This window comes from Henckelia pumila, chromosome 4 (assembly GCF_033568475.1).
Source record: "Henckelia pumila isolate YLH828 chromosome 4, ASM3356847v2, whole genome shotgun sequence".
In the NCBI taxonomy this organism is placed as follows: Eukaryota; Viridiplantae; Streptophyta; class Magnoliopsida; order Lamiales; family Gesneriaceae; genus Henckelia; species Henckelia pumila.
The window spans coordinates 197898265-197924909 of NC_133123.1; the positions used below are offsets into that span (position 1 = coordinate 197898265).

Sequence of the window (26645 nt, forward strand, 5' to 3'; positions counted from 1 at the left end):
TAACTGTTTGACTGTTTCTTCATATTATTATTATTATTATTATTATTATTATTATTATTATTATTATTATTATTATTATTATTATTATTATTATTATTATTATTATTATTATTATTATTATTATTATTATTATTATTATTATTATTATTATTATTATTATTTCCCTTTTAATTTATTCATTTTCTCTATGATAAAAGTATTAAGGTTTCAAACTTATATCACACACACTATATATGCTGGTTTTTCTTTTTACAAAAATTACTATAATAAAACTATAAATGTTGATTATCTCAATAAAAAAACTTATATTCGGACATTGAAATATTATTTATTTATATATAAATATTTACTCTATAAAAAAAACTCGGAATACACTTCCACTACACTAATAATAGCTTCATTTAGACTAGAGTTTTCTATAATTCAAAGATTTAATATATTCTCTTGAAACCATTAAATTAATCAAATCTCTATGTTGCACTTGGACTTTGGATGATAAAATTATTATTGAAAAAATGAAATATGAATTATGATATAGATCGATTATTCAATTTTCTAATTTTATCGAGCCTTCAATAGGAGGACACAATTCCATGTTCGATCTAATTTAAAATAATTAAAGATAATTGTGGTTTAATTTTTTTTCCAAAATCTACAAATTAAATATTACATCTGCTTAATTTTGTGGTTTATCAAGTAAATAATACATGTATAATTTGGAATTTATTAAGGGCATATCATTTTCTTCGTCATTTTTTTTCTAGTTCCTTTCAGGAGAACAACATATATATTTGCGGGATAATTCCAAGATAATTGATTAAATTATTTCAATAAATCTTGGCAATGATTTTCCCTTGTGATTGATCAAAGATCTTGTGGATCATTTGATCACAGAAGGACAAATAATCTATAATTTTAAAGCAATAGTCGAAGCATTAGTCAGATGTAGCAGATCTAATGGTTTTAAAAGTTTTATATGAAAGTAACTTAATTTTTTTCTACTCTCAAAATTTTGATTTAGATTTATTTATATCTTTAATATTATATATAACAATAAAAATAATCACCCCCAAATCTCTAGCATCGGATTTATCATTAATTTTTACACATGTAACATATGTGCTTCGACCCCTTTTATATATATGTACACAGATCTGACCACGGTTCTAAAGCCACGATTTTTTGATTCCGGAACCAATGGTTCCGATTCAAATAGAAGATGGAATTAAAATAAAACCACTTTGCATACAATTTCGATCGTGTACTTATATAATGTTTGAGAAAGCTTCTAATTTCAAAATTTTCATGAATAAGAAAAATGGAAAAAATATTCAAAGACGAACAATATATAAATATATATATTTGGTGACAAAAATTTGAGGGAGGACAAATATTAGACCAATTCTTGTAGCTCAAATGATGATTACCAATGCCTTCCTAGCTAAAAAGTCTAAGCAGTGATAAACTCCACGCAATACTTTTTGCTTACGGAGTTTACCTTCTTCTTTCTTTCTATATTCTTCCCCTTTTTGCTTATTATTATAATTAATAAAGCGCAATAATTTATTTTATGATGAAAAGTAAAAGTAAAAGTAAAACCCCTTGCATGGAATTTTTACCTTTTCTTTTTCAACTTCTTTAATTTTTTTTATTTTTTTTTATTTTTTTTGGGCAATGCCCACAGCTGTAAAGCTGCATGAGACAGAAAAAATTATGTCTCACCCTTTTAAAAATGTAAAAAAAATATAATCTAGGTTTTGGTCCCTCAATTTATTTGTATTGATTTTACACTGATCACTTGACCAAAATTTGTTTGGAAGTACTTCATAAGTCAATACCTTTCATGCCCTTCATCGAGTACTGTGGACAACATATTATTGTTTCTTTTGACTTTCCAATGGAAGGATTAACAACCCTTTTGCTTTTATTATCATGAAGAATTTTTTTTCCCCCACTATTTTATATCTATCAAATTAGGTTTCTAATCACGTGATATGAAATAAATTTTATTTTCACTTAATTGTTTTTCTAAGGATTATTTGATAGGGTTAAATACAAAATTTGATTGTTTAACTACGTACATATATAATTGGTATACACGGAGTTGAAATTAATTCTTAATTGTTTTTGTGGGAATATTGGGATTAGTCTTCGTATCCTCGTTCCATTTCAAAACTGAAAAAATTTCCTACTTTATTTCAGTTTCACCAATATCTATATACCTTAACCCGATGATTTTAGTACACTAAAATCGACATAAAAAAATTTATATATATATATATATATATTATTTGGCGTTAATTAATGGATCAATCATTCCAATAGAAGACCCGAAACCTAACAGCAGGCAACCATTTAGGTCAAAAAGCTAATGGCGCTTTTGTTATCAAGTGCAACATACTCTTTTGGAAAACTATAATAGGTTACTAGGTGATGAACCAACCATGTAATTTAATTTAACTACCATAAGGAGCTAGGCAAATAGCATACCCAACGTCGGCATGGTGTATATTGGTAATTAAGAATAATAATTATAATTTAATAAGGCATTTAATGGTGATATATAGCACCATCAGATTAATTATTAATTATTATTATTATTATTTGATGATGTCAAAATTTTCCGTCTTACATGTACATTTCCGTGAGTACTAGATAAAATCTTTGGGCTAATTAATGTATTAACATGTAAACCATATTAACTAGGTAAATAACACTAAGCAAGTCATGTCGGTAGGCTTGATCGAGAATATCATCAAAACTAAACTAAATCGAAAAGTATTGAGGTTTAGTTTGATGATATATATATATATATATATATAATTCATGTAATTTGGTATGTTATTTAATGAACCATAAAAATTGTTTTGTGTCGAAATTTGATTAACAATAGAAGCAAACGGGTTAATGAGATCCTACACTAAGGATAATACTCAAATCATGCACCCAATAGTTCGTATTTTTACACATAAGCTTAATTAATGATATATTGTTGACGTGACAAATCATGAGACATTAGATCTATCATTGATGTAATACTCATATGCTAGGTTGAACTCTACCAAGCAAACAATATGTCAAACCAACACGGTTTAGTTCAACATACCTTAAGGGTATTACCCTAATAGGAGATCTAACAACTCATGATTTGTCATGTCGATCTTATAATATTAATTATGCATATGTGTTGAGATGTGGACATTTGAATGAATGATTTGAGTATTATTCACACCTCTGTCGTTGAATAAACAACTGTTTGACCAGAAAATAGATTATTTAATTATTTTAGAGGCCAACTAATTAATGTCTAAATTATTTATTTGAATTATAGTATTATGCAGTTCCAATCCTAATTCAGGCCGAAAAGTCAAGGAACCAACTCGAGGAACCTTGGGTGCGTGAGAAACCAGCTTGAGGAACTAAGTAGGCACAAAGGAGAAGACCAGATCAAAATAATTACAAGTTAGCGGAGTGAAGTCGAGCACTCGGAGAACCATGTTGAGGAACTAATCAGAGACAAAAAAAAAAAACAAGACTAGGTCAAAACAGTTTCAAGAAAGTGGGGCATGTTGAAGTTAGTGGGACAGTTAGTGGAGCATGTGGATTGGTGCATCAGCTCAAGGAACTTGACAATTAAAGCAAGACTTCAGAAAAATTTTGAATATAGGCCATAATTAGAAGTTACAATAGTAGATCAAGTCAAACAAAAGTGGAGAAAGTGGAGAGGTGGCATGGCTCATGTTTTTGATTTGTGGGATGACAGTTAGAATGAAACGACATATTAAAAGAAAGAAACAAAGGCAAATACAAGACACACTCATTCCACAATGAACAATCACTCAATTTTCTCTCAATTTCACAACAAAAATTATGCAGATTTCAAGTTTCCGAATTTTCATCTTTTATTTTTTGAATTTTCAGTATATATTTTCTACTGTTATTTTCGTAGTTCCTCATGCTTTTTAACAACTTATTTCAATTTCTCTTATTATGAATTTTATGCATATTTTCGTTCAATCAATTTTATCCTCGTTGAATATAGGCCATAATTAGAAGTTACAATTAGGGGTGGAATCGGGTCGGGACCCGTCCCGTAACACCCTTACCCGATTTTCTGTCCCGATAGAAATTGAGATTTTTTTTTCTCCCGATCCCGCACCCGAGAAGTGTCGGGACCCGAATATTCGGGATCCCGTCGGGTCGGGAGAGGGTAATCCCGAATAATATTTTAAAAAAAAATTCTATGAAAATATTTTTTTAAAAAAAATTATGAAAAAAATCAAACAATTTTTTAATACATTACAAATAAATTAAAATTTATTTATATATAACCATTAAAAAACTAAAAATTTTTTTTAGTACATTACAAATAAACTAAAACAACTACTTAATTAATAAAAAAAACATATAATTATTCATAATAATAAAAAAACAAAATAAAAATTTATAACTCAATGTTAATATTAAAAAAGATAAATATAAAAAAATATATGGTATATAATTATAAAAATATTAATATTAAAACATAAAATTTAAAAAAAAATTATTTTTTAATTAAAAAATATTATTAAAAAAATATTATTTTTATATTCGGATCGGGTCGGGAATCCCGTCGGAAAGAGTAGCCTATCCCGATCCCGATCCCGAAATTAATCGGGTCGGAAAAAATCCCGACCACTTGGGTCGGGAAAATTTCGGAACGGGATCGGGTTGGGAATCGGGACAGGTCGGGATTTATATAAAACTTGCCATCCCTAGTTACAATAGTAGATCAAGTCAAACAAAAGTGGAGAAAGTGGAGAGGTGACATGACTCATGTTTTTGATTTTGTGGGATGACAGTTAGAATAAAACGACATATTAAAAGAAAGAAACAAAGGCAAATACAAGACACACTCATTCAACAATGAACAATCACTCAATTTGCTCTCAATTTCACAACAAAATTATGCAGATTTCAAGTTTCCGAGTTTTCATCTTTTATTTTTTGAATTTTCAATACATATTTTCTACTGTTATTTTCGTAGTTCCTCATGCTTTTCAACAGCTTATTTCAATTTCTCTTATTATGAATTTTATGCATATTTTCGTTCAATCAATGGCTAAGTTAATTCGATTGTCATTATTGAATCTTTCAACTTTATTTTCACCACTTTTACAAATTATTGTCCTTAGTTTTTGAGCTTAACCGGAAAAACTGAGACCGACGGTTGAACCGGTGCTTTATATTCATTTGATTTAAAAGTTAGATTGTTTTTTTTTTTTTCACTTTTTTCGTATTTTGGCACATCATGTGCATTGCACGCCTGCAACATTTCTCACTCGCCAAATTTTGTGTGCTAACAACAACATTATAAGATCTTATATCGTTTTGTAATTAGGCATGTCCGGATGATTATAGAAGACGTTTATTAAAATTCGAGATTTTTTTTCAAGGAAAAATGAATTTCTATCTCTTATTTTATTAGAAGGAAAATATATAATACTATAAAAAAAATCAAAATATATAATAATAATAATAAAAATAAATGTTTGAATTTAGAAATCTAAATGGGCCCAGGATCGATCCAGGTGGGCTGGTGAGAGCAACATCTGACTCAGCGGGCCTACACGGATCTGAAACTGACCTCATTTACATTCTCATATGCCCACACACTCCCCTTGTGATTCAACTTATTGTTTCTATTCTTTTATTTATTTTACATTTATTATTATTATTTTTACTGTATCTATATTTATAGAAATATGTGTGTGTATCTGTGCCATTTAGCTCGAATCATTACCAATCCCAATTTTGATGACTAGATTCAATTTTAAACAAGTATGAAAAGTTTTAATTATTAAAAGTAAAGGGGGTGAATGAAAAAAAGGGAAAAAAAGTATAGAAGAAGTGAATGTAAATTAATTTTTTTTAAATAATGTTCAGACGAATAATTACATACATCATCCCTATAAAATCATGAGATTGCTGAAAACTCGTTATATTAACCACTTGCAAATTACCCGTTGGACAAATGTTGTGTCTTTATAATGGAGTCAATTGAGTAACAAGAATGGTTGATATCAATAAGGTGGGTTGGATTGACAATTTCTCAGTCCGTCTAAAAGGTTGGTCGTTCCGTTCCACCCTACATAATGATGGGTTGCGGATCGGTCCGTCAAAATCTACCAAATCACACGTAAGCTCGCCTGTTTGGCCCTTCCCGCTACCTAAGATAGTCGGGTTGGTATTTTTTTAACCCGCCTAAAAGGTAAAACAACTCGCCCCGTCCTGCCTAATGTTGAGTTACGAAAGGTTGTGGGTCGGCCGACCCACCCTCTAACTCATTTTGACACCTGTACTCAAAAGTATTTTTCAAAAGCAATTCCAAAATTACCTTAGATTATCTCCTACCAATATTAGCCATTGCTTGCGCGAAGTATTTTAAAATCATTTCATATTTGGCTTAAATTATTATAATTAAAGTTTAAATAAAACAACTAGGTATCTTTGTTTTTAAATTTATTATCTCCTTCCACGAGTCTAGGAGTTCCACATTTGATGAAAAATTTGACATAACTAGTGCGATTTTTCGTAAATCACGAATCCGTATTCAACAATTTAATTTTTTAATAAGAATATACTCTTACTCAAAAATTCTTATGAGATAGTATAACAGGTCAATTTTATGAGAATATCTCTTATGACTCAACACATAAAAAATTATTATTTTTTAGGTTAAAATTTTAATTTTTTATTATAAATATAAACTGAGTCGACCTATCTATCTTATTAAATTTACTTTAGAAAAATATCCTCATATTATTTATTGTTTTATTGATACAAATCTTTCATTCTATCAAGTATCTATTGATAAATATTTAATGTATTTATCAATTTAATTACTTAATTAAATAAATAATTTAATTTATTCAAACATTTCATTTACTTACTTTTATGTTTATTTAAAACCAAAAAAAAAAAATTATTTGCACGTTATTCTTACAAAAAACAATTATTGACTACTAACACAAACTGATAGTAATAATTGTTTGTATATAAGAAATTAAAATTATTTATTAAATTAATAATTAACATTATTAAATACTTAAAATTTCAAAAAAATTGAAAAAATATAGAACAAATTGCAGCTTGGCGCTACACAACGCTGCTTCAAAACTTCAATAAATGCATGAAACAATAAAATAAAAAAGCATCGTAATAGAATATATTCAGAGACCATTTAATTATTTCCCATATTCTCCGTGATAGAAATTAGAAAGTTCGTGGAATAATTGCTTAAAAGCCCTGAAATTGAATTCTATACAGATACTAGTTTTTTTTTATTTTTTTTCCCCGTGAAAAATCGATTCTTTTTCAATAAGTTCTCGTCACAATTTTTTTTATATATAAAAATCACAATAAAATTGTCTGAAGTTTATGATTTTTGATAAATATTTCGCGCGTGGTTGGTTGTAATATTATGTGCACGGGATAAACTTCGAATTTGTGCAGATAACACATCACGAAATGGTTGAAATTTACACGTAATACTTATCTATATCATTTAAGCTTCAATGATAGTTTTGTTTCCCAAAACTACCTCCCTGACATAAATACTGTGAACTTTATTAAATCTATATTATATTTTTAAAAAAATAAAATTGCACATAAATTTATTTAATTTTCTACAAATAAAAATATTTGACGGAAAAAAAATTTGGATACGCATTTCCCATATATAATCAATAGATCCAATGGGACCTTAGAAAATATAAAGTGTGCCCACAATTGGATGAAACATTATGAATTATCCATAAATATTTTGTCGAAGTTCATGTAAAATTAGAAGACGAAGACGAGAAGCATTGAATGTGTAATAATGGGGAGTCCAGTGTTATGGGTGGAAGTGGTCCAATTTGTTTCTAAAAATCAATTAAGATTTCAATAAATGAGATAACTTCCATATTTACTTGATTTGGAGTTTAAAATTTAAATATGGTATTTGTGATACAATTGAGAGATAAAAAAATTAATACATTTGATAGACGTATTTTAATTCATAATCTTTTACCCAAATTTAATTGTATTTATTTGTATTAGGGAATGCAAATTAGCCGAGCTATTTGTGAGTAGCTCATACGTGACTCGATCAAAATTCGACTGAAGCTTGAGTAACTTGACTCAATAAGCTACGCAAATGACTATATATTAGTAATTTTTTTTTAAAGAAGATATATAAGCTAAAAATATTTTTGTTCATATATTACAATATTTAAACCTTAAAATTAAGCTATAAACATTTTTAAGCACAAGCTCAAGTAACTTGATTATTTCACGAATTGAATGAGCGATCAAGTTCGAGTTTACAAAATTTAAATCGAGCCGAGAGCTCGAACCGGATCATTCGCACCTCTAATGTGTGTATAGCCAGAACACTTTGTAGTTTCAAGTTTGTATATGCATATCTTTTGTGATCTATAAAATTTTTATACCCGTTTTTTTTTTTTTTTTGAAAAGATTATTTATGGAAAGTAGCGATTCAGAATGTTGCATATTTGGATATAGGGACCACATGGACTGAGGCCCATATAATAATTAAACTGTGAAAGTTGGTTGGTGGTGGGTCGGGTCAGACAAAGATCTGGGTATCTATAGGACGTCTTCTCTTATATCAGGTGGGCCAATGCCAAAAACAGACCAGAACCTACCCTTTTTTTGGTGTTGTAATGACTCACAATAAAATTTTACTCCACTTTTTTAATATATTTTGAAATTAATCAAATTCCACCAAAGATTAAAGTTATAAATCTAACTAATTTTCCACAAACATTAATTTATGATCTTTATATTATCATAAATCTTACACAGGATGGAACCTAAAAGTTCGTCAAATGAGCGTGCATATGAGAATGAATTTAGTGTGCCGTATGAGAATGAAATAACCAAATGATGATTGTTTTTTAGATTTTCAAGCCTTGATCTAATCTTGGAATATGAATCGGGCTCGACAAGACACCTAGGGTCAAATCCATTTAATTTCAATGTCAACTAACCATACCTAAATATATAAAACGATTATATAGTCTTCCTTCTCTGTAGTGTTTTGGAGTAGTGTTGTCCAAAACAATCCGAAAACAAATATCAATCAAAACAAAATAATAAACGACAAAATTTATCGGGTTTGGTGCTCGACAAGATACGATACACTCGATAACATGTTGATAAAATTTGGTACAAGAATACTAACATGAGAGTAATACTGATTACTGATTCCCAAAGCCCAAAACCATTAAGAATTTAAGTTTATTAATCCCTCTCAGACCCTTGAAAAACGTAAAACACAGCACATTCTCCACATATCAACAAAGAGACCCCAATAAAACCCTACTGCGTCCAATTATATGACCATGACCCCAATGACCGAAATGAAATCCTTTGCTTCTTGTTTATTTTGCCATAAAAATTTTAATCATGTACAAAAATTTCTGCTGTCCACTTTTGCCATTTACAAAAGAAAATTGTTACAAGCCAAACAAATTCTACATGAGCGTAGAAGGAAATACTGCACGAATAGGAGGAAACAGTAATTTATAGAACATTGCTTGTGCATTACTAATTAACTACTCGTATTCCAGCTCCAGTCTACCGATTGAACATGATACGAAACTAAAATCAACCATTTTCAGCACTCAGCCTTAACGAACGTGCGATGAAAGAAATAAGGAACCAAAGTCTTAAATGTGTCAACAGACCAGAAACAAGATTTGACAAGGGGCAATAATGTTTCATTCATTCTGGGAAATCCATACATTCCACTACTTTAGGGAAGGTGCTAATATAGGCCAGGCAATATTACGATAATGCACCACTGCAGGGAGGAGGTAGAGAGATTCCAAAATTGAAATAATTATACGAGTCAGACCTGAACTCATACCTACGAGTTAGATGCCAGATTTGTAATCCAAGTACACAACTCATCCTCCACGCATATGTGCACCCAACTCCCCAAACTGCTCATCAGCTTCCACAGTGTCTGCAGACAAGCGAACTGCATCTAACTTCTGTTTCAGAACTTCAATAGCATTGAAAACTAACTGCGAAGCTTTTATTGCGCCAGTAGACTCTACGGTGAAAATGAAACTATCTTCCTTCGCATGAATCTCCACTAGCCCTGATTTCCCCATAGCTTCCGCTTTCTTGATCACCTCATCATCATATGTATATGCCTCAGCATCATGAACATAAACCTAAAATGTTAAACTTAAAAAGTGGTTACAAGATGAGACCAATTCTTGTATCCAAAAAAGAAGATGAGACAAATTCTTTGGAAAATCGAAAGAAAACCATAAACTTTAATCCTTAAAAAACGAGTATATCCTACGTATATTACTTGTAATCCATCCCCCACAATAAAAATTTACCAACTAATATATCCAGAGGCATTTAAAAGTTGAACTGTAATGAATCCCAACCCTTCACAACAAAATGTCATCTTTCAAGAACCAATAAATTTTATGAGTTCAAGGTCAATTCCCCAATATAAATCCACCTAAATGTTTGTCTTTGAGCAAACTTCTTGAGCTGGAATACTATTAACTGATTTAAGTTATAATAGTGAACATCCCTTGACTTTGTTTCTCACCCAAAAGAAAAATGAAAATCCACTGGGTAATCAAGAGGCGTGCGTAAAATCAGGACTTATCTTGAATAAAATACACTTTGCTCCCACCATCTGCAATAAAAATATTTATTCATACAACTTTTGGAACATTGAAGGTCATTCCCCACCAGTAGATATCACCGTTAAGCAGCATGATGACGCTACTAGCTAAGACCACCAATTTATACTATTTTAAAGCACCACGAATAAAGACTGAAGTGGTTAAAAAACACTCACGGTGACAATGACAAGGTTACAAGCCTAGCAAGCTAATATGATCTTATGAGCTACCTGTTGTGTCTGAGGATTAATCTCAAACACTTTTGTAGGGCTGCTTTCAATAAACTCCCTTTTCTCCTCGAGGGTTAAGGTCTCCATCAACTCTTCATTGATATAAATGTCAGGTTCATACATGAAAGTCACAGTTGCCGCAGGTGACCATTTAGCATGATCTTTACCAATTCCTTTACGAGCAATGGCTCTTAAAATCAGCTCCTGACCGCGACGAAGCTTCACAATAATGATTCCCCTATACAAAGAGATAATCACATAATTCATTCCGGATATTTTTACGTACGTTCACAAAACTCAATAACAGGCCAAAAATGGTAATTGTTTTACTTATGTAAACAAAAAGATGATAACTTAAACTAACTTAAATCAAGTATAGACCTAGATTATTATCTTATTTGAATGCTACAAACAAAATATACTGTAAGGTACACCGTAAAACTCTAATGCAAATGTCTAGCCTACGTCAGCTTCATCCTCCACTAATTTCAAAGTTAAATAAACTCTCACACACACTTGAATTCAGGAACAAATCCAGTAAATGCAAACCATTTCTTTTCTTTTTCCCATCATCATCCAACTCAAAGATGATGTCTTACAGATGGCACCACAATAGTATGGCTCCCCATTTCTCAATGTATTAGATTAAACATGGGAAAATTGTTGAGCTTAGCTGAAACATAAGGAAAGATCCCAAAAATCTATAAATGAAGACTAGCCGGATAAAATTCGCAATTAAATGTAAAGTTTAAATTAGAGGTTCTAAATAAAATTCCTGAAGTAATCCTTTGCCGATCTATTTTCAATTTCTCTCTACTTCTTGTTTTCTCTAGCAGCTCTATGCAGCGGTATCCCCTGACACTTAGGTTTGTACCATTTGTTTTCCTCGGGATTCTTCTTCCACGTGCAAAATATGAATTCACAGATATTTCTTAATGACCACAGCACAATTATCTCAACTCTCAAACCACCTCCTACATCATATCTACCACCGCCAGTTTGTTACGTAAGGTAATAAGGTAAACTGGACGTCCCAAATCATATTTTCCCCTATCCCTATCTGCATGACAAGTATCAAAATATTAAAAGGGCGCAGTGAAGTCAAGTTAATTACTTCAGCCTCAATATCGTTCCACCAATAATTGATAGCTAAGAGAATTACAATCTCCGATCATTCTCAAATCATCTACCCTTAAAACCAGAACAACACAAACAAAATCTCTTTCTGCAGAACAAATGGAATCGCCACAATTGTACTCTTAGGCTCTCAAAATTGAATTCCAATTCAAACAATCATGGAACTAAAAAACCACAAATCAAATCGGACAACATACCCAACATGCAGGAACACTCTCAACGTAAGAAAAACAAACACCTGTTTTCTGAGCTGTCAAAACCCGCGGAGGAATCGGAGAAATCAACAGGGACAACGGTGTGGTCAGAGCTAATAAGATCCTTCGAGGTCACATCAAGCGTCTGGTCGTTAATGCACTTAGCACGCAGATGAAACTCAACGGAACAGTACTCGCACTGCCCATCACCGTCGCAAGCATCGCAGTCTCGGGAGAAGCGCATGGCCATTGCCCGGTCGCTGGTGAGCGGAATCAGACCTAGGCGGTGCGAAATGAACTCATCGTTGAGCACGGAAGAATTCACCTCGATCTCAACCAGGTCGATGGCGATGGTCGGCACCTCCGCGATCATCACACGCCGCAGCGCGTTGGCGATGCTGGCGTCAGTTTCGCGGAGCTCGAACTTCATGTAGTCATCTCTCACCGTACGAATCTTTATCTTTGGGAATCTCTGGTACGAGACGCCATCCATCTTCGATCCCTCTTCTCTGAAATTGAATTCTAGGGTTTAGATTGAAATTGATTAAACCCTCGCCTTGAGTACAACAAGAACTGGGGAAATGTTCACTGGTGTTGTACCTTCTTATTGGGCCAACATATAATCATTTTATGAAAGATTAGTGGACCGGATAATAAATTAGGACTTCGATTCACAAGTAAACACATGTTTACAACAATAATAATAATATAGTGAGATTTTATATTTAATATATCGCGAGATTTTGATAACTTAAATTTTTGTATTAAATTTTTTGTATTGTAAAATTTGGTGTATAAATTTTTTTGTATCTGTAGCATACTTGCATAACTCTAATTCATTTATACACAAAACACTTGTGATATGGTTTCACGAGTCAATTTTGTGAGACGGATCACTTATTTGGGTCACTCATTAAAAATTGAGTAACACTCATGTGAGACGGTCTCATCCGTGAGATGGGTCAACCTTACCCATATTTATAATAATAAGTAATACTTTTGACATAAAATGTAATATTTTTTAATAGATAACTCATATAAGAGACTCGTCTAAAAAAAATGACCCTTGATACCGTCTCATAGGAGTTTTTTTTTTCTAAAAATTATTATTATTTTATTGTAAATATGAGTAGGGTTTATCCGTCTCACGCATAAAGATCCGTGAGACCGTATCACAAGATACCTACTCTTTTTTTTTTAAAATTATAATTGGAGAAAAATATTTTAAAAAGAATTTCGAAAACTTTTTACAAAATCTTGTCCAAATTAATTTAATTTTTTTATTTATTAAGTATTAATTTTTTTTTAAAATTACTTGTCTAAATGAAGTCATAATAAGTCATAATTATATCGTTAATCATATAATCTTGGATGATAATGTTAAGTGTTAAGGTAAAGGGAAATCAGTAATATAATTTTTGTAAATTAAACATCGAGGACTTTTTCTTTGTCCAGAGTCAACTGTCAAAACTGGAGATAAAGTTGAACAGTATCTCATTATATCAATATTAACTATAAAAGCATTTTGGTCAAGTGACTTTAAAACAAACCAAAGAGACCATGAGTTTCTATTGGGAGAATTGCTAATTTCTTCATGTAATTTTTTTTGGATCATTCATGTATTTTTGTTTTTGATGATTTCTAGTTTTAATCTTTTGCGCTGTCGAAATTGAGCTTTATTCTATTATTTATTATTCGATTTTAATATTTTTTTTCCATCGTAACAATATATATATTACCTCACACATAAACATCAGATCAACGTCACATAGAAAAAACAATTAAAATTATCAAAGAAAAAGATAGAAAAATCACAAAATCATAAATGTAAAACCGAATTACGCTATTTCAATTTCTATATATACTACAAAAAAAATCGATGTTTAGCGACGGTTTTTAATGTAAAAAATCGTCGCTATTTTCAAATTAGCGACGATTTTGCGGCTAATTTCAAAAGCGTCTGTATTTTCTTTGTCGTTGATAATTAACGACGAATTATATAATTTGTAGCTATTAACAACTAATTATTTGAATTAACCGTCACTATTACCAACGTAATTATATATGAAACTAATCGTCGCTTATAGCGACGAAATAATACATGAAATCGTCAGTATTAGCGACGAAATTATACCCGAAAACCATCGCTAATAGCAACGAAACTATTTAACAAACTGTCTCTGTTTGCGACGGATTTTTTGACTAATTGTCGCTAACTTTGAGACGTTTTTTTTTATTAAACCGTCGTAAATTGGAAAATAATTTTTAAAAACTATTTCAGGTTTTATTTTCATTGAGATTTATAGGTAACTTGAGAATTCCGATCCGTAAGTTATATTTAATTGAACAAAAAATTAAATTAAATTTTTAATATTTGAAATTTTGAATTTTGTAAAGTGAATCAATTGTTGTCACCAATGCTATTCTCCAACTATCCTAAATCGTAATCTAGATTTTTTTTTAAGTTTTAACTTCACCAAATAAGAGGAATTCTCTTGTTAAGCCTCTATAAAATAAATTAAAACCTCATATTCATGCAAGAACCACGGGTCCACGATGATTTAATTCATTAATAAATCATAAGCTATGTCAAGGATTCTTTTAGTAAGAACCATGGGGATCATCATGTATTCCATGAATTAGATAGAATGACTAAAAAAAAGAAAAATCTTTTTTTAAACTATTTGAAATTCTTTTTGGAGTCCGTACCGAGGTCAAATATAATAAATAATATTAAGTATGAATCATAGTTCAAATATTTCTTAATCTAGTTCATATAGTCCGTGTTCCAGATACTCGGATAAATATCCGACGAAGTAGAACCATCTCTATCAAGGTGACAGACCAATTTTCTGTACTATCAATAGAATCCATTATTAGGGATGACATACCGAACCCAAAATACCGAGTTTTCGACATACCGTACCGAAATTTTTTCGATATACAGACATTTTTTCAGTATACAGAATTTTTTTTGATATCTATACGGTATCAATATGAATTTTTTCTATATCAAAATTTTAAAATTTCAGTATCAGTACCGATATGAATTTTGTTCATACCGATATTTTTAATACGGATACCGAAAATCCACCCCTATCCATTATAACAAGTCACACACTCATATTCCGGAAATACAGAAAGAAATAAATTCCACGATCGAACTACCAAAAGCTAGAAATCCGAGTAATTTCTTTTTTATTCAAAAGCTAGAATTTTGTGATTTTTAAAGATTTTAGAAAAACCACAAACTAAAACTCATAATGAAACGGTCTCATAAATCAATTTTATCCAACAGATCTCTTATTTGGATAAGTCCATAAAAAAATATTGATTTTTACCCAAGAGTATTAATTATTATTATAAATACAAGAAATGTTGATCCGTCTATATAAATTGGTTAAACCGTTTCGTAAAAAACTTACTCTTGAAAAATATAAGTATAATAAAGATATTTTTTAAAAATAAAATAAAATTTATCGACCCGATACAAAATTCAATAAAACAAAAATTATGTAGAATGGAAATTCTGAAGTGAAAGGTTAACGATGATAAGTTGATATTTTTAATTATTTTTGGCACGGATTGGACACAAGTCTTATTACTCTTTTCCCCATTCGTGAGATTAATCCCAATTCACATTTCTTCCTACCTATATGGTTATGAATATATAGAGACAAAATAACTATGTTAATTTACATTTTTATGTTGAACATCTTCGATGATATTAATATTATCATCTTCAGTTCGTTATGTGAGAGTTAATTTGAATAATTCTTTTTTTTTTATATCATTATTGTTATCATGTATAAATTATAGATGAATCAAATTCTTTAACATTATTATTGCTTTGACTTTCTCGTCCACGTCCGTCAAATTACCAATTTTTTCCTCATTATTTTATTTATGACACTAAAATATTTATCTATACGTATGGTTTTCGATCTGAATTAATACTATTTTTCGTTGTTTCTTCGATATTTTCTGTTATCTAAAAAATGTTTTGGTATCATTGATTATATCTACAAATAAATAAATTCTATCTATTGTATAACTTATAATTTCAATGTATCTGTAAATTAACATGGTAGGATCGAGTGCTTGCCGTTTTACCAAAAACTATAGTTGGTGATATTGGTGCAACTCAAATCTCTTAAACCGCAAAGCAACTCAAGAACCATGGTTCCATCACTATACCAGCATGAACAATTATTGCATCCCAATAGTGCATATATATATATTCCACTCGTATAATTTAATATTCTGTTCGTTAATGAAACTAACCAAAAGGAGATTATTCGTTCTTTGAATAATTATTGAGTGATTATCAAATATAAATAAAATGCAGAAATTTTTGTTAAAATTATTATCATTTGTTGGACATAAATCCAAAACAAAACAAGAACATAATCATGAATTTTTTTTTTTTTTAAAAAAAATCCTTCGCAAATTCTCGATATCAAAATCTAATAATGAAAAGAGAATTATAATGCTAAAATTCGATCACCTAAATCAATTGTTAGTGTCATAGTGTGATATCATATTGAATAAGATAATAAAAAAAATTTTCGATTGATATATTTTGATATAGGGTTAAGAAAAGTGACGGTCATAAGATTGATATATTTAGATATATGGTTAAGAAAAGTGACGGTCGATATGTTCTCTGTAAAATTGTTGGCCTCTCATGGTAGAATAATCAATAATTATTGTTATTTTTTTTGAGTTGGGGATGAGAGATTTTTGTTACAATTAGATCTTCAATTGTTTCACATTTAAGATCTTGATGTCAGATAAGTTAACAATAATGATGGTTATAGATATGTATTTGAAGTAGTAATGTATATAAAACTTTTTTTAAAAGCATTGATTTTGCATCTATCGGCTCATGAAATTTACATCAAGAACGGATATGAGATGCCCAAAAGCCAAGATAGTGTACAACACTTGAATGATCCGGAAACTGATTTGATAACGACATTTAAATGTTCATCCAATTTGAAAGGTTCTGTTGGTAGTTGAGTAGGCAATTTTAGTTTGAAAGCGTGTTTTGAATTTTTCAACCTTTCTGTGGACCGTTATGATTGCTTTCGAATGAGACAGTTAAGCAAAGCCGCCAACGGTTACATTGAATTTTACAAGAAAGAATAGATATTTTATTATTATTGTCATTATTATTAGGAAAAAAATGAGCAATAAAACCCTAACTACAACTTTAACTTTGCTGTCACTCTCTAGGTAACTGTTTATTTGTTCCAATTTCTTGACAAAAGTCTGTCATTTATTTGGACTCTCCTAGTTTAAGTTAACATACAAAATTGCCCTCCATTTTAATTGAAACCCAATATATTTTATTCATTTTCTGAATAAATTAATAAAAGAGACTAAAGAATCTTGTTATTTTCCTCTCTCATAATATATTCATCTTTGAGAAGGAAAAACAACAATCACGAGCTAAAAGCTTTTAATACACACACTATCATCACGAAAAAAACTTTCAAGAGAATAAAGTGGTGAACACTACGAAGGACAAAAAATCGTCAAATGTAAAGTCTAAAAAACGTTCGAAGTTTTTTATATTAAAATATTTTTTCATCTTGGAAATTGACCAAAATTTCGTTGTTTTTTTACTAGTTTTAATGGTTTTATCATATTTGTGTTATTTTTATTTATTTATTTCTCCCGATTGTGTTCTTTCTCCCAAAATATTAGGGTTTTTAGTTGATTGTTTTGTATTTTTATTGTCCAAATTATTTGTTTGTTTCTTTGATTACTTATTCGAATTGTTGAATAATTATGCTAAAGTTCATAATTTTTTGTTATAACGCTTGACATTAATTTGGTCATCCCAATTTCTTGGGTTTTGTTTTTTAATTTGATAAAAACTTAATTATTTATTTATTCAGTTGTCGCAGTGAAGTATTTACTCGAAATCCTTCGATATTAACTTAAGGTTCACAAATTATTTTTTATTTCTTTGTTTTCATGTGTTTATCTAAAATTTTTATGTTGCTGTTATTGAATTTGTTATGTGGTTTTTGTTTATATTCTTGGCTTTTTCAATGAAAATATTATTGATTTGAAATGTTTGAACGAATATGGTAAATCCATCTTGCCAAAATTTATTTTGATTCTAGAAAATTTTCTAAAACTGCTTGTTAATGTATTTCGTGGTTGTATTTGATCAATTTTTCGAAATGCATGAATGCAATTTAAGATTATAAATTTTGATATAGTGCTCAATTATTATTATATTGTTCCCAAATTTTATATATTTGTTTTTGTTATTGTATATTTTATATTGTGATAAGGTTAATATATTTTTATATATTTTTGAAATTGAAGGTAATTCGAGCAGCGTCCATATTTTCTTCTAATTTTTTTTAAAATGCAGACTTTATTAATTACATAACATTGTAGTTTGTGCGATGGGTTTTGAAGCAACAAGAAGGCACTTCAGATGCTTGTGAACTGGAAAATATTGTGAAAGAACAAATGAATGAAAAAAAAATGTTGAAACGAATTTGTGCTCAATTTCAACATGAAATTAAAAGACTTTGAGCGAAGAGGAAGCTGATTCGTGAGATAGAAATATCGAATTGGAGACAGAAGTTTCATGAAAAGGTAAGGGAAGGGGTGTTATTATCAATAATTATCCGAGTTTTGGTGAAGATGTTGATGAGGTCGATATAACACCACTGAAGAAGAGGACTTTTTAATCTATCAGGTGATGTAGGAGGTCATTTTGATGATTTTGTTGATGTGTTTGTGCATAGTTCTATCGATGATTTGTTGAAAGAAAAAATGTTTGTGATGGTGAAATATTTAAGGGAAATATGTTAGTGTTGAAGAATTTTAAAAGGAAAAGAGTGTTATGATTGATGTAAGTACGATAATAATTAATTAATACGAAGAAATTTGGTAAACTCAAGTAGTCAAGATATGTTATTTAAGCTTCAGTGAAACCAAGCTAATGCTAGATAATAGTAGTTTTTTTTTTTTTTTTTTTTTTTTTTTGCATAATTGAGCATAAGTTTTTGCAGGTTAAGAAATTAGTCTTACTAAGATTGAATATTCCAACAAAAATAATTTAAGATCGAATGGTAAACAATTCGAAATAATTTCAAATTAAAAATATACAACATTTGACATTCACTGCACAAATAGTTATGGTTTGGTCTAATATATATATATATATATTTATATATATATATATATATATATATATATATATTTTATAGAGTTTTGTTATGCTGCCCATCTAATGTGCCCACCATGAGGTGACATTCATTAATTGGATGTGATGAAGACCATGAGGTGGGCACGATAGCTAGGTGGGCAGCATAACAAAACTCTCTCTATATATATATATATATATATATATATATATATATATATATATATATATATAGTTATGATCACATGAACAACCACCATGGGCAATTACGTGAGCAACAGCTGATGTGACACCTTGTACATCCAATGAGTAATTGTCACGTCAGCTGTTGCTCACGTAGTTGCCAATGGTGATTGCCCATGTGATAGAAACTATATATATATATATATATATATATATATATATTCCAGTCTTGTAAGTAAATATATATATATATATATATATATATATATATATATACATATAATCTCATCGTCAAATTTTTTTATATGTGTAATCTCATTATTCATTGTTAAATTGTGATATTCATTTCTTAAAATAAATTAATATCAAATGGTAAATAATGCGAAATAATTTCGAATTAATAAGATACAACATGTGAACAATAATAGTACACATGCGGCCTAATTCAGCATAAAGTGTTCTAAATATTGGGATTATATTTTGGGAACTAAGATCGACCTTTGCAAAGTGAAAATAAATTAGGTTCAAATTATCCCATCTTCAGAATTATTCCATATTAATTTAGAACAATCTTATATATTTGCAGCACAAATAAAGAAGCAATTGAGTGTGAGAGTCTCATTCTTTTCACGCACACATGAAGTTTGGGTGAAGGTGGTTAAGGGTAACCAGGAGGTATCGGGCCACCTTTGAATAGAAAGGAGGGATCGGGAAACAGAGACAACTCTTAACTTGGTCCCAGAAAAATGTATAGAAGCCTCCGGGGCTGATCAACTCAGTTCAAAGGGCCATATATAATAATGGATTAGGAGGGAGGTATGGAGCCTAAAGACCAAAGATCCTCTGTGGACTCCGGATGGAGGGTGTTCCTTACCTCAGAAAACCAATGCCCATCCAGGGTTTTGGTTTTCTTAGTAGGAGTGAGGGCTAAGGTCGAGGGTACTTTCTATTTTCCCTTGCCCTTGCCTCGGGCTCCATAGGGTTTGACTAAATACGGTTGAGTGTTTTTGGGCTGAGGGGAGGTTTTTTAAAAATAACAACACGGGTGACGGAGGAGACTAGGGGAGGAGAATCAGAGCGTAGGGCGGGAGACTCGTATCCACACGAGCCACGCGCATTGGCACCATAATTTGAAGAAGTAGAGTGACATATTGTAAGAAAGGGAATGAGAAACTTACAATTGAATCGGAAAAAAAGAGATGCGTAGGAAAAAGGTAGCCGCAAATCGCAGGAGAAAGAACGTTGGAAGCACGGAAGTTACATGATAAGGAATAGAAGGAAGCAAAAGTGTGGAATGGTTGGGGCGGATATTTATAGGCGCAGAGAAATGATCAGGGCCATCCAATGCGGGTTAAATGGACGGAAGAGATGATCCTCGAAACTTGAACTGGGCAGGCTGGGTAGGCGAAATGATGAGTCAAGCAGGCAAAAGGACATCTAACAACACCTTTGACAAGGATGTACCTCTTCAACTTCTAGGACCGACGTCTTGTTTATGTCAGCCCTAGCCCGCCAAAAAATAAAAAAACAGAGACGTTTCCCGCCCAGGTCCTAGGTTAATCAATCAGGACAGTGAGCAATGCTTTATCCTGACTATTTTAGAAGGGAGTGGCGATACCCCAGGAGGTTCTTAGGCAATCACCGGTCCTGGAACGGGTACAAAGAGCCTTAGTGAGAAGGGCAGGATAACCTGGGCAGAAATTTATCCCGAAGAGGAAGCCTCGAGAATCTTGAATCGGGAATGAGTTGGGCTTAAGGGGTGAGATAAGGGTGGTGTGGTAGCTCTGGATTAATCTACCCTGGTGAGGAGACTGGGTCAAGATGTCGTGGATCATATCCAACGATAATTCAGGGACACGTTCCCTTCCATGACCACCCTCTTGGGCATGAATAAAAACATGGTCCATGACTCAGCATCATGACCACTACCCGAGAATCTAGGAAGAACCATTGACTCTAAGGCCCTATAAATACCTCAAGCAAAGGTAAACATGGAATTCACTTTAGCTTTTAAAATACTATCTACATTAATTCTATTCTCATTTTGTGTGTGTACACTTTGCTGACTTAAGCATCAGAGTGGTTAGAAAATATTCTGGCGTCTCACTAACCCTTTCTTGTTCGAGTGTGTGCAGGGCTCGAGAGGACAGGACCTTGATTACACTACTCTTTCCTTCAATCCAGTCGAAGCTTCCACCCATTAACGGGAAAATCACCCACCCCGACTACGTGATTTTCCAGGGTGACATCAATGTTGCTTATATTGAGTTTTCATTGTTGTATGAATTGTCACTCAATTATATTTGTGTTAGTCATCTAATATCATGTTCACCACTTTGAAAAATGTAAAAGAGGAATGCATTACTTATTATTAAATAAGATCATATGTGGTGATCTCATTCATTGTCCAATGTCTACAATTGCGTAACTAGATATTCTTATAAATAAAAAATTGTTGAATATGATATTTAGGAATCAATTAGTCCAATTTATAAGACGAAACCTATATTTGAACTCCACTATTAAAAGAGCATGTCTGATCATGGTGTCTGGCACAACACATGAACAATAAGAGTACAAATGCGACCTAATTCAGCATCAATTGTTCTACTTACTGGGATAAAATTTTAGGCCACTATGACCAACCTTTCCAAGTGAAAGTAAATTAGGTTCAAATTATCCCGGATTCGGAACCATTCCATATTAATTTTTAACAATCTCATACGTTTGCGGTACAAACAGAGAACAACTAGGTATGAGAGAGACTCATTCTCTACACACGCACGAAGATGTTATGCTTTGGTGCATAACACATATTATGATGCTTATGTTGATTTTTTTATTGTTGTATGAATTGTCACTCAATTATATTGATGTTAGTTATCTAATGTCATGTGCACTATTTTGGCATATGTAAAAGAAGAATGTATTACTCATTAATGAATGAGATCACATGCGGTGATATAATTCAATGTCCAATATCTACAATTGTGTAACTTGATGTAATTATAAACTTAAAAAATTATTGAATATGATATTTAAGCATTAATTAGGCCAATTTGTAAGACAACACTTATATTTGAACTTCACTATTAAAAGAGTCTGCCTGATCATGATGTCTGACACAACATATGAACAATAATCATGCCAATGAGACCTAAGTTAGCACAAATTATTCTAATTATCGGGATAAAATTTTAGGCTACTAAGACCAACCTTGCCAAGTAAAAATAAATTAGGTTCAAATTGTCCCGGATTCTGAATCATTCCATATTAAATTCAAACAATCTCGATACGACATAAACAAAGAAGCGATTGGGTATGAAAGAGGCTCTGCACATACACAGAAATGTTATGATTTGGTACATAACACACGTTATAATGCTTATGATAAGTTTTCATTATCGTATAAATTGTCACCCAATTACATTGGTGTTGGTCATCTTATGTCATTTGCACTACTTTGAAAAATGTAAAAGATGAATGCATTGCTCATTATTAAATGAACACATGTGGTGATATCATTCATCGTCCAACATCTACAATTGCCTAGCTAGATGTAATTATAAACTTTAAAATGTGCTAAGTATGATATTTTGACATGGATTAGCATAATTAGTTAGACGAGACTTGTATTTGAGCTCTACTATTAAAAGAGTATGCCTGGTCTTGGGGTCTATGTAGTGACTCACTCTGGAATCATCTACTAATCAAACTTAAGCATGCAGTAAATATCTTAAAGTACAATAATCCAATAGAAACCAGCGGAAACTAAAAACGGTTCAACAACCAAATGACGGAATACAACCGGTACCAAAATCAACTAAAATAAACTGTTTATACATCCCAATCGAATAACAGTACTAAAATACACAAATGGAAACCTGAAACGAAAACAATCCTAACACCGCTGTAGCTCAACGACCACTACCTTCCGGTCCATCCAACCTAAGTCCTGTCCCGTGGAATAGGTATCCATAACCAAAAACCGAGGACTTGGGCTAACAATGCTCAGTACGAAAGTATGAATATACACATGCTATGAATGCTAATGCAAATGAATAGAAAACGGAAACCTATCACAGTAAAAACTCTGCTCAAACAAGAGGCAACATTAGGGATGTAAATGAGCCGATCCGAGCCGAGCCAAACAGTATCAGGCTCGGGCTCGGCTCGTTTGACAGAAATAAGGGCTCGAGCTCGATCCGAGCTTTTATCATAAGGCTCAAGCTCGGCTCGTTTAGTATATATAAAAGCTCAGGCTCGGCTCGTTTATCATATTAAATGAGCCTGGATCGAGTTCAGCTCGTTTTCAGGCTCGTTAAGCAAGCTCGTTAGAGATCTCGTTTTCAGGCTCGTTAGTGAGTTCATTTTCGGGCTCGTTAAGAAAGACTCGTTAGCAGGCTCATTAAGGAATCTCAAGCTCGTTAAGTGAGCTTGTTAGCAAGCTCGTTTTCAGGCTCGTTTTTTGGCTCGTCAAAAATATAACAGAGCTCGAGTTTGATTTTTTTTTGATTATAATTTTTCGATCAAATTTACTATAACTTGATTTATAAGCTTACCATGATCTAAAACTTCAACCTCCAACACAGCCCAATTCGAAAATCCACCAATTTCATTTATCAAAGTTTTCGATGTTTATGAATTTGCAACATCATTACTAACTGCTCAAGTCATGTTATATCTTGAGATCTCTGAATTTATTAAAGATCAAATTCTAGATGCAAATTTCAACCACAATCCTTCAAATGCTTTCAATCTGTACAAGTTCAATGTGAATTATACTACGCTATATAGTACACAATTGTATTCATCATTCCAAAATTTCACCACACGATCAAATAATTAATAAGATCCAAATTCAAGCTTCTTATTCTTTATATCTTTCAAATAAACTCTGAAGCTCCCAACTAAAAATCCTAAACCCAAGTTTCGAGCACTTACACTTGAAGAAAATCAACACTGTCAATGTTTATTTAACAAGTATATAAAACTTTATTGTGTGGCTTAATTATTATAATATATATTTTTAGATTTCAAAAAAATGTATATTTATTTTAAAATATTTTTTAAAAAACCATCACACTATTATTTTTTTATAATGAGATATAAAAATTACTTGTGATACGATCTGTCCGTATATGAAATATTTTATTTAATAATATTATATAAATTTATTAAAATGTTGTGCATATATAAATATATTAAGTTAACAAGTTTTAACTCAACAAATTTAATTTAGATAATTTCACAACTTCTTTTAACTACATTTTAAAATTATATATCATTCATTTATCACATATAGTTCTAATTCTAGTAAGCATTTTAAATAAAATTGTTATTTCAGTTCTTTAAAAATGTATTGATTGAATTGTCATTCATTAGTAATATTGCACATATAAATATTTTATTTATTGTGTTTTTAAGAGAATTTTAATACAATGATTTTAAAGTTAAAATAAAAAAATACAAATTGTTGCTACATCTTATATATTGTAAATGCATCTTTATTTCAACAAAGTATTATGTTCTAATCATGTCATTTTCATTAATATTAATATTTTTTATTTGTCCACTCAAACTCAACTAGATAAAACCACATAAATTAAATGAACATATTTGTGAGCCTCCGAAACGAGCCAAGCCCAAGCTAGAGCTCGCGAGCCTCCTAAACGAGCCGAGCTCGAGCCCATACTAGAGCATCCTAAACGAGCCGAGCCCAAGCTCGGGCTTCCGAGCTTATTAACAAACATGTTCGCGAGCTCACGAGCCGAACATCTTTAAGCTCAAGCTCGGCTCGTGAAAATTGTCAAGCTCAAAATCAAGCTCGGGCTCGGCTCAATAAGCTTACCGAACGAGCTCGAACGAGCTTTCTATCGAGCCAAACTCCGAATAGCTCATGAATCGTTCGGTTTGTATACATTCATAGACGACATGGTATGTATCACGCTGGACCATCACAACAGAAGGTGACTCACATACCATAAAAAAATTGTGGATATAAGTGACCTGATCCCGAAATACAATGGGTCCGACCATCCACTCAATAACTCGGGACTGAGCGACCCCACTATAGGTTGTATCAAGGTACATGTTTAAATTGATAAATACGTGTAGCATAATAATCGTGACATGATACATTCACATAAGCCATTTCCATATAAAACATTCAAACATAGAACATGCATACTCAACAAGGATATCTCGGATAGTACGTCTGTACCTCTAATCAAGAAACTCAAGAACCTAGCCACTCGGGTACTCAAGTCCAAGCCTATAAGCAGTTAATCACCATATCACTTATTGTTTACTAAAAGTCTTAACTAGACTAATAGCTGCTCACTAAAGCTAATTAGTGTCTAGGCTTATATCTGCGTCCGTCGTTAGTCCTTTGATGGCGATGATCTCAAACTCAAGGAACAACTCCGCTACGATCCCCGTGGCGCCTCGCTATCGATTGACCCTAAATACAACGTCCGGAATCCTTCCTAATCAGCAAGAAACGAGAGAGGAAAGTGATTGGCGGGAGTTACAAATGAAGCTCTTGACCCATATTTATAGACAATGATCAAAACTACAAATCCCACGTTCGGAGGTTTCGAACGTACTTCGGAGTTTCCGATCTCTAGCCACAGAACGCGTGTCTCTGATTGGACAACCCACTGTTGTTGATAAGTGTAATTTATGCACTTAATTTATATATGATTTGAATTGACTTTTGTGATGTATCGAGTGGATTTTATGCATATTGGTTGTTGTTTTTGTGAGTTGCAAGGAATGGAAGAAAAGTAGCAAGAAGAAATGGAAAGACGAATTATGAGCAGCAACTTCAGAATATTACTGGGAATATTTGAGTCATCTAAATCCGATCTTTACCGTTCCGAATAAATTTGAGATATTTTGAAACTACTGTCAAAATTTCAGCTCAATCCGATGGTTAGATTGTAAGATATGATTTTTTGAAAATTGTCGCGCGCTGCAGAATTTCATACCCGAGAGCCATGCGCGGGCGCGCCGTCGC

General features: G+C 31.6%; 1 protein-coding gene across 1 annotated transcript; it reads right to left on the bottom strand.

The window, feature by feature from the left end:
* Nucleotides 1–9517: 9517 nt before the first annotated feature.
* On the bottom strand, nucleotides 9518–12865 carry LOC140864338 (DNA-directed RNA polymerases II, IV and V subunit 3-like). Its single transcript, XM_073268467.1, has 3 exons — nucleotides 12309–12865; nucleotides 10934–11171; nucleotides 9518–10229 (listed from the first exon to the last, which is right to left on the bottom strand). The coding sequence occupies exons 1-3, from the start codon at nucleotides 12755–12757 to the stop codon at nucleotides 9957–9959; spliced, it is 960 nt and encodes a 319-aa protein (XP_073124568.1). The 5' UTR covers nucleotides 12758–12865; the 3' UTR covers nucleotides 9518–9956.
* Between the last annotated feature and the right edge of the window lie 13780 nt (nucleotides 12866–26645).

Excerpts from the sequence above, each read along its gene's own strand:
- LOC140864338 (XM_073268467.1), bottom strand. The coding sequence starts at position 12,757 with ATGGATGGCGTCTCGTACCAGAGATTCCCAAAGATAAAGATTCGTACG. Across the intron at positions 11,172-12,308 it reads TTTGACAGCTCAGAAAACAG|GGGAATCATTATTGTGAAGC; the intron begins GTGTTTGTTTTT and ends CTCTTTGTATAG. Across the intron at positions 10,230-10,933 it reads TTAATCCTCAGACACAACAG|GTTTATGTTCATGATGCTGA; the intron begins GTAGCTCATAAG and ends TTAACATTTTAG.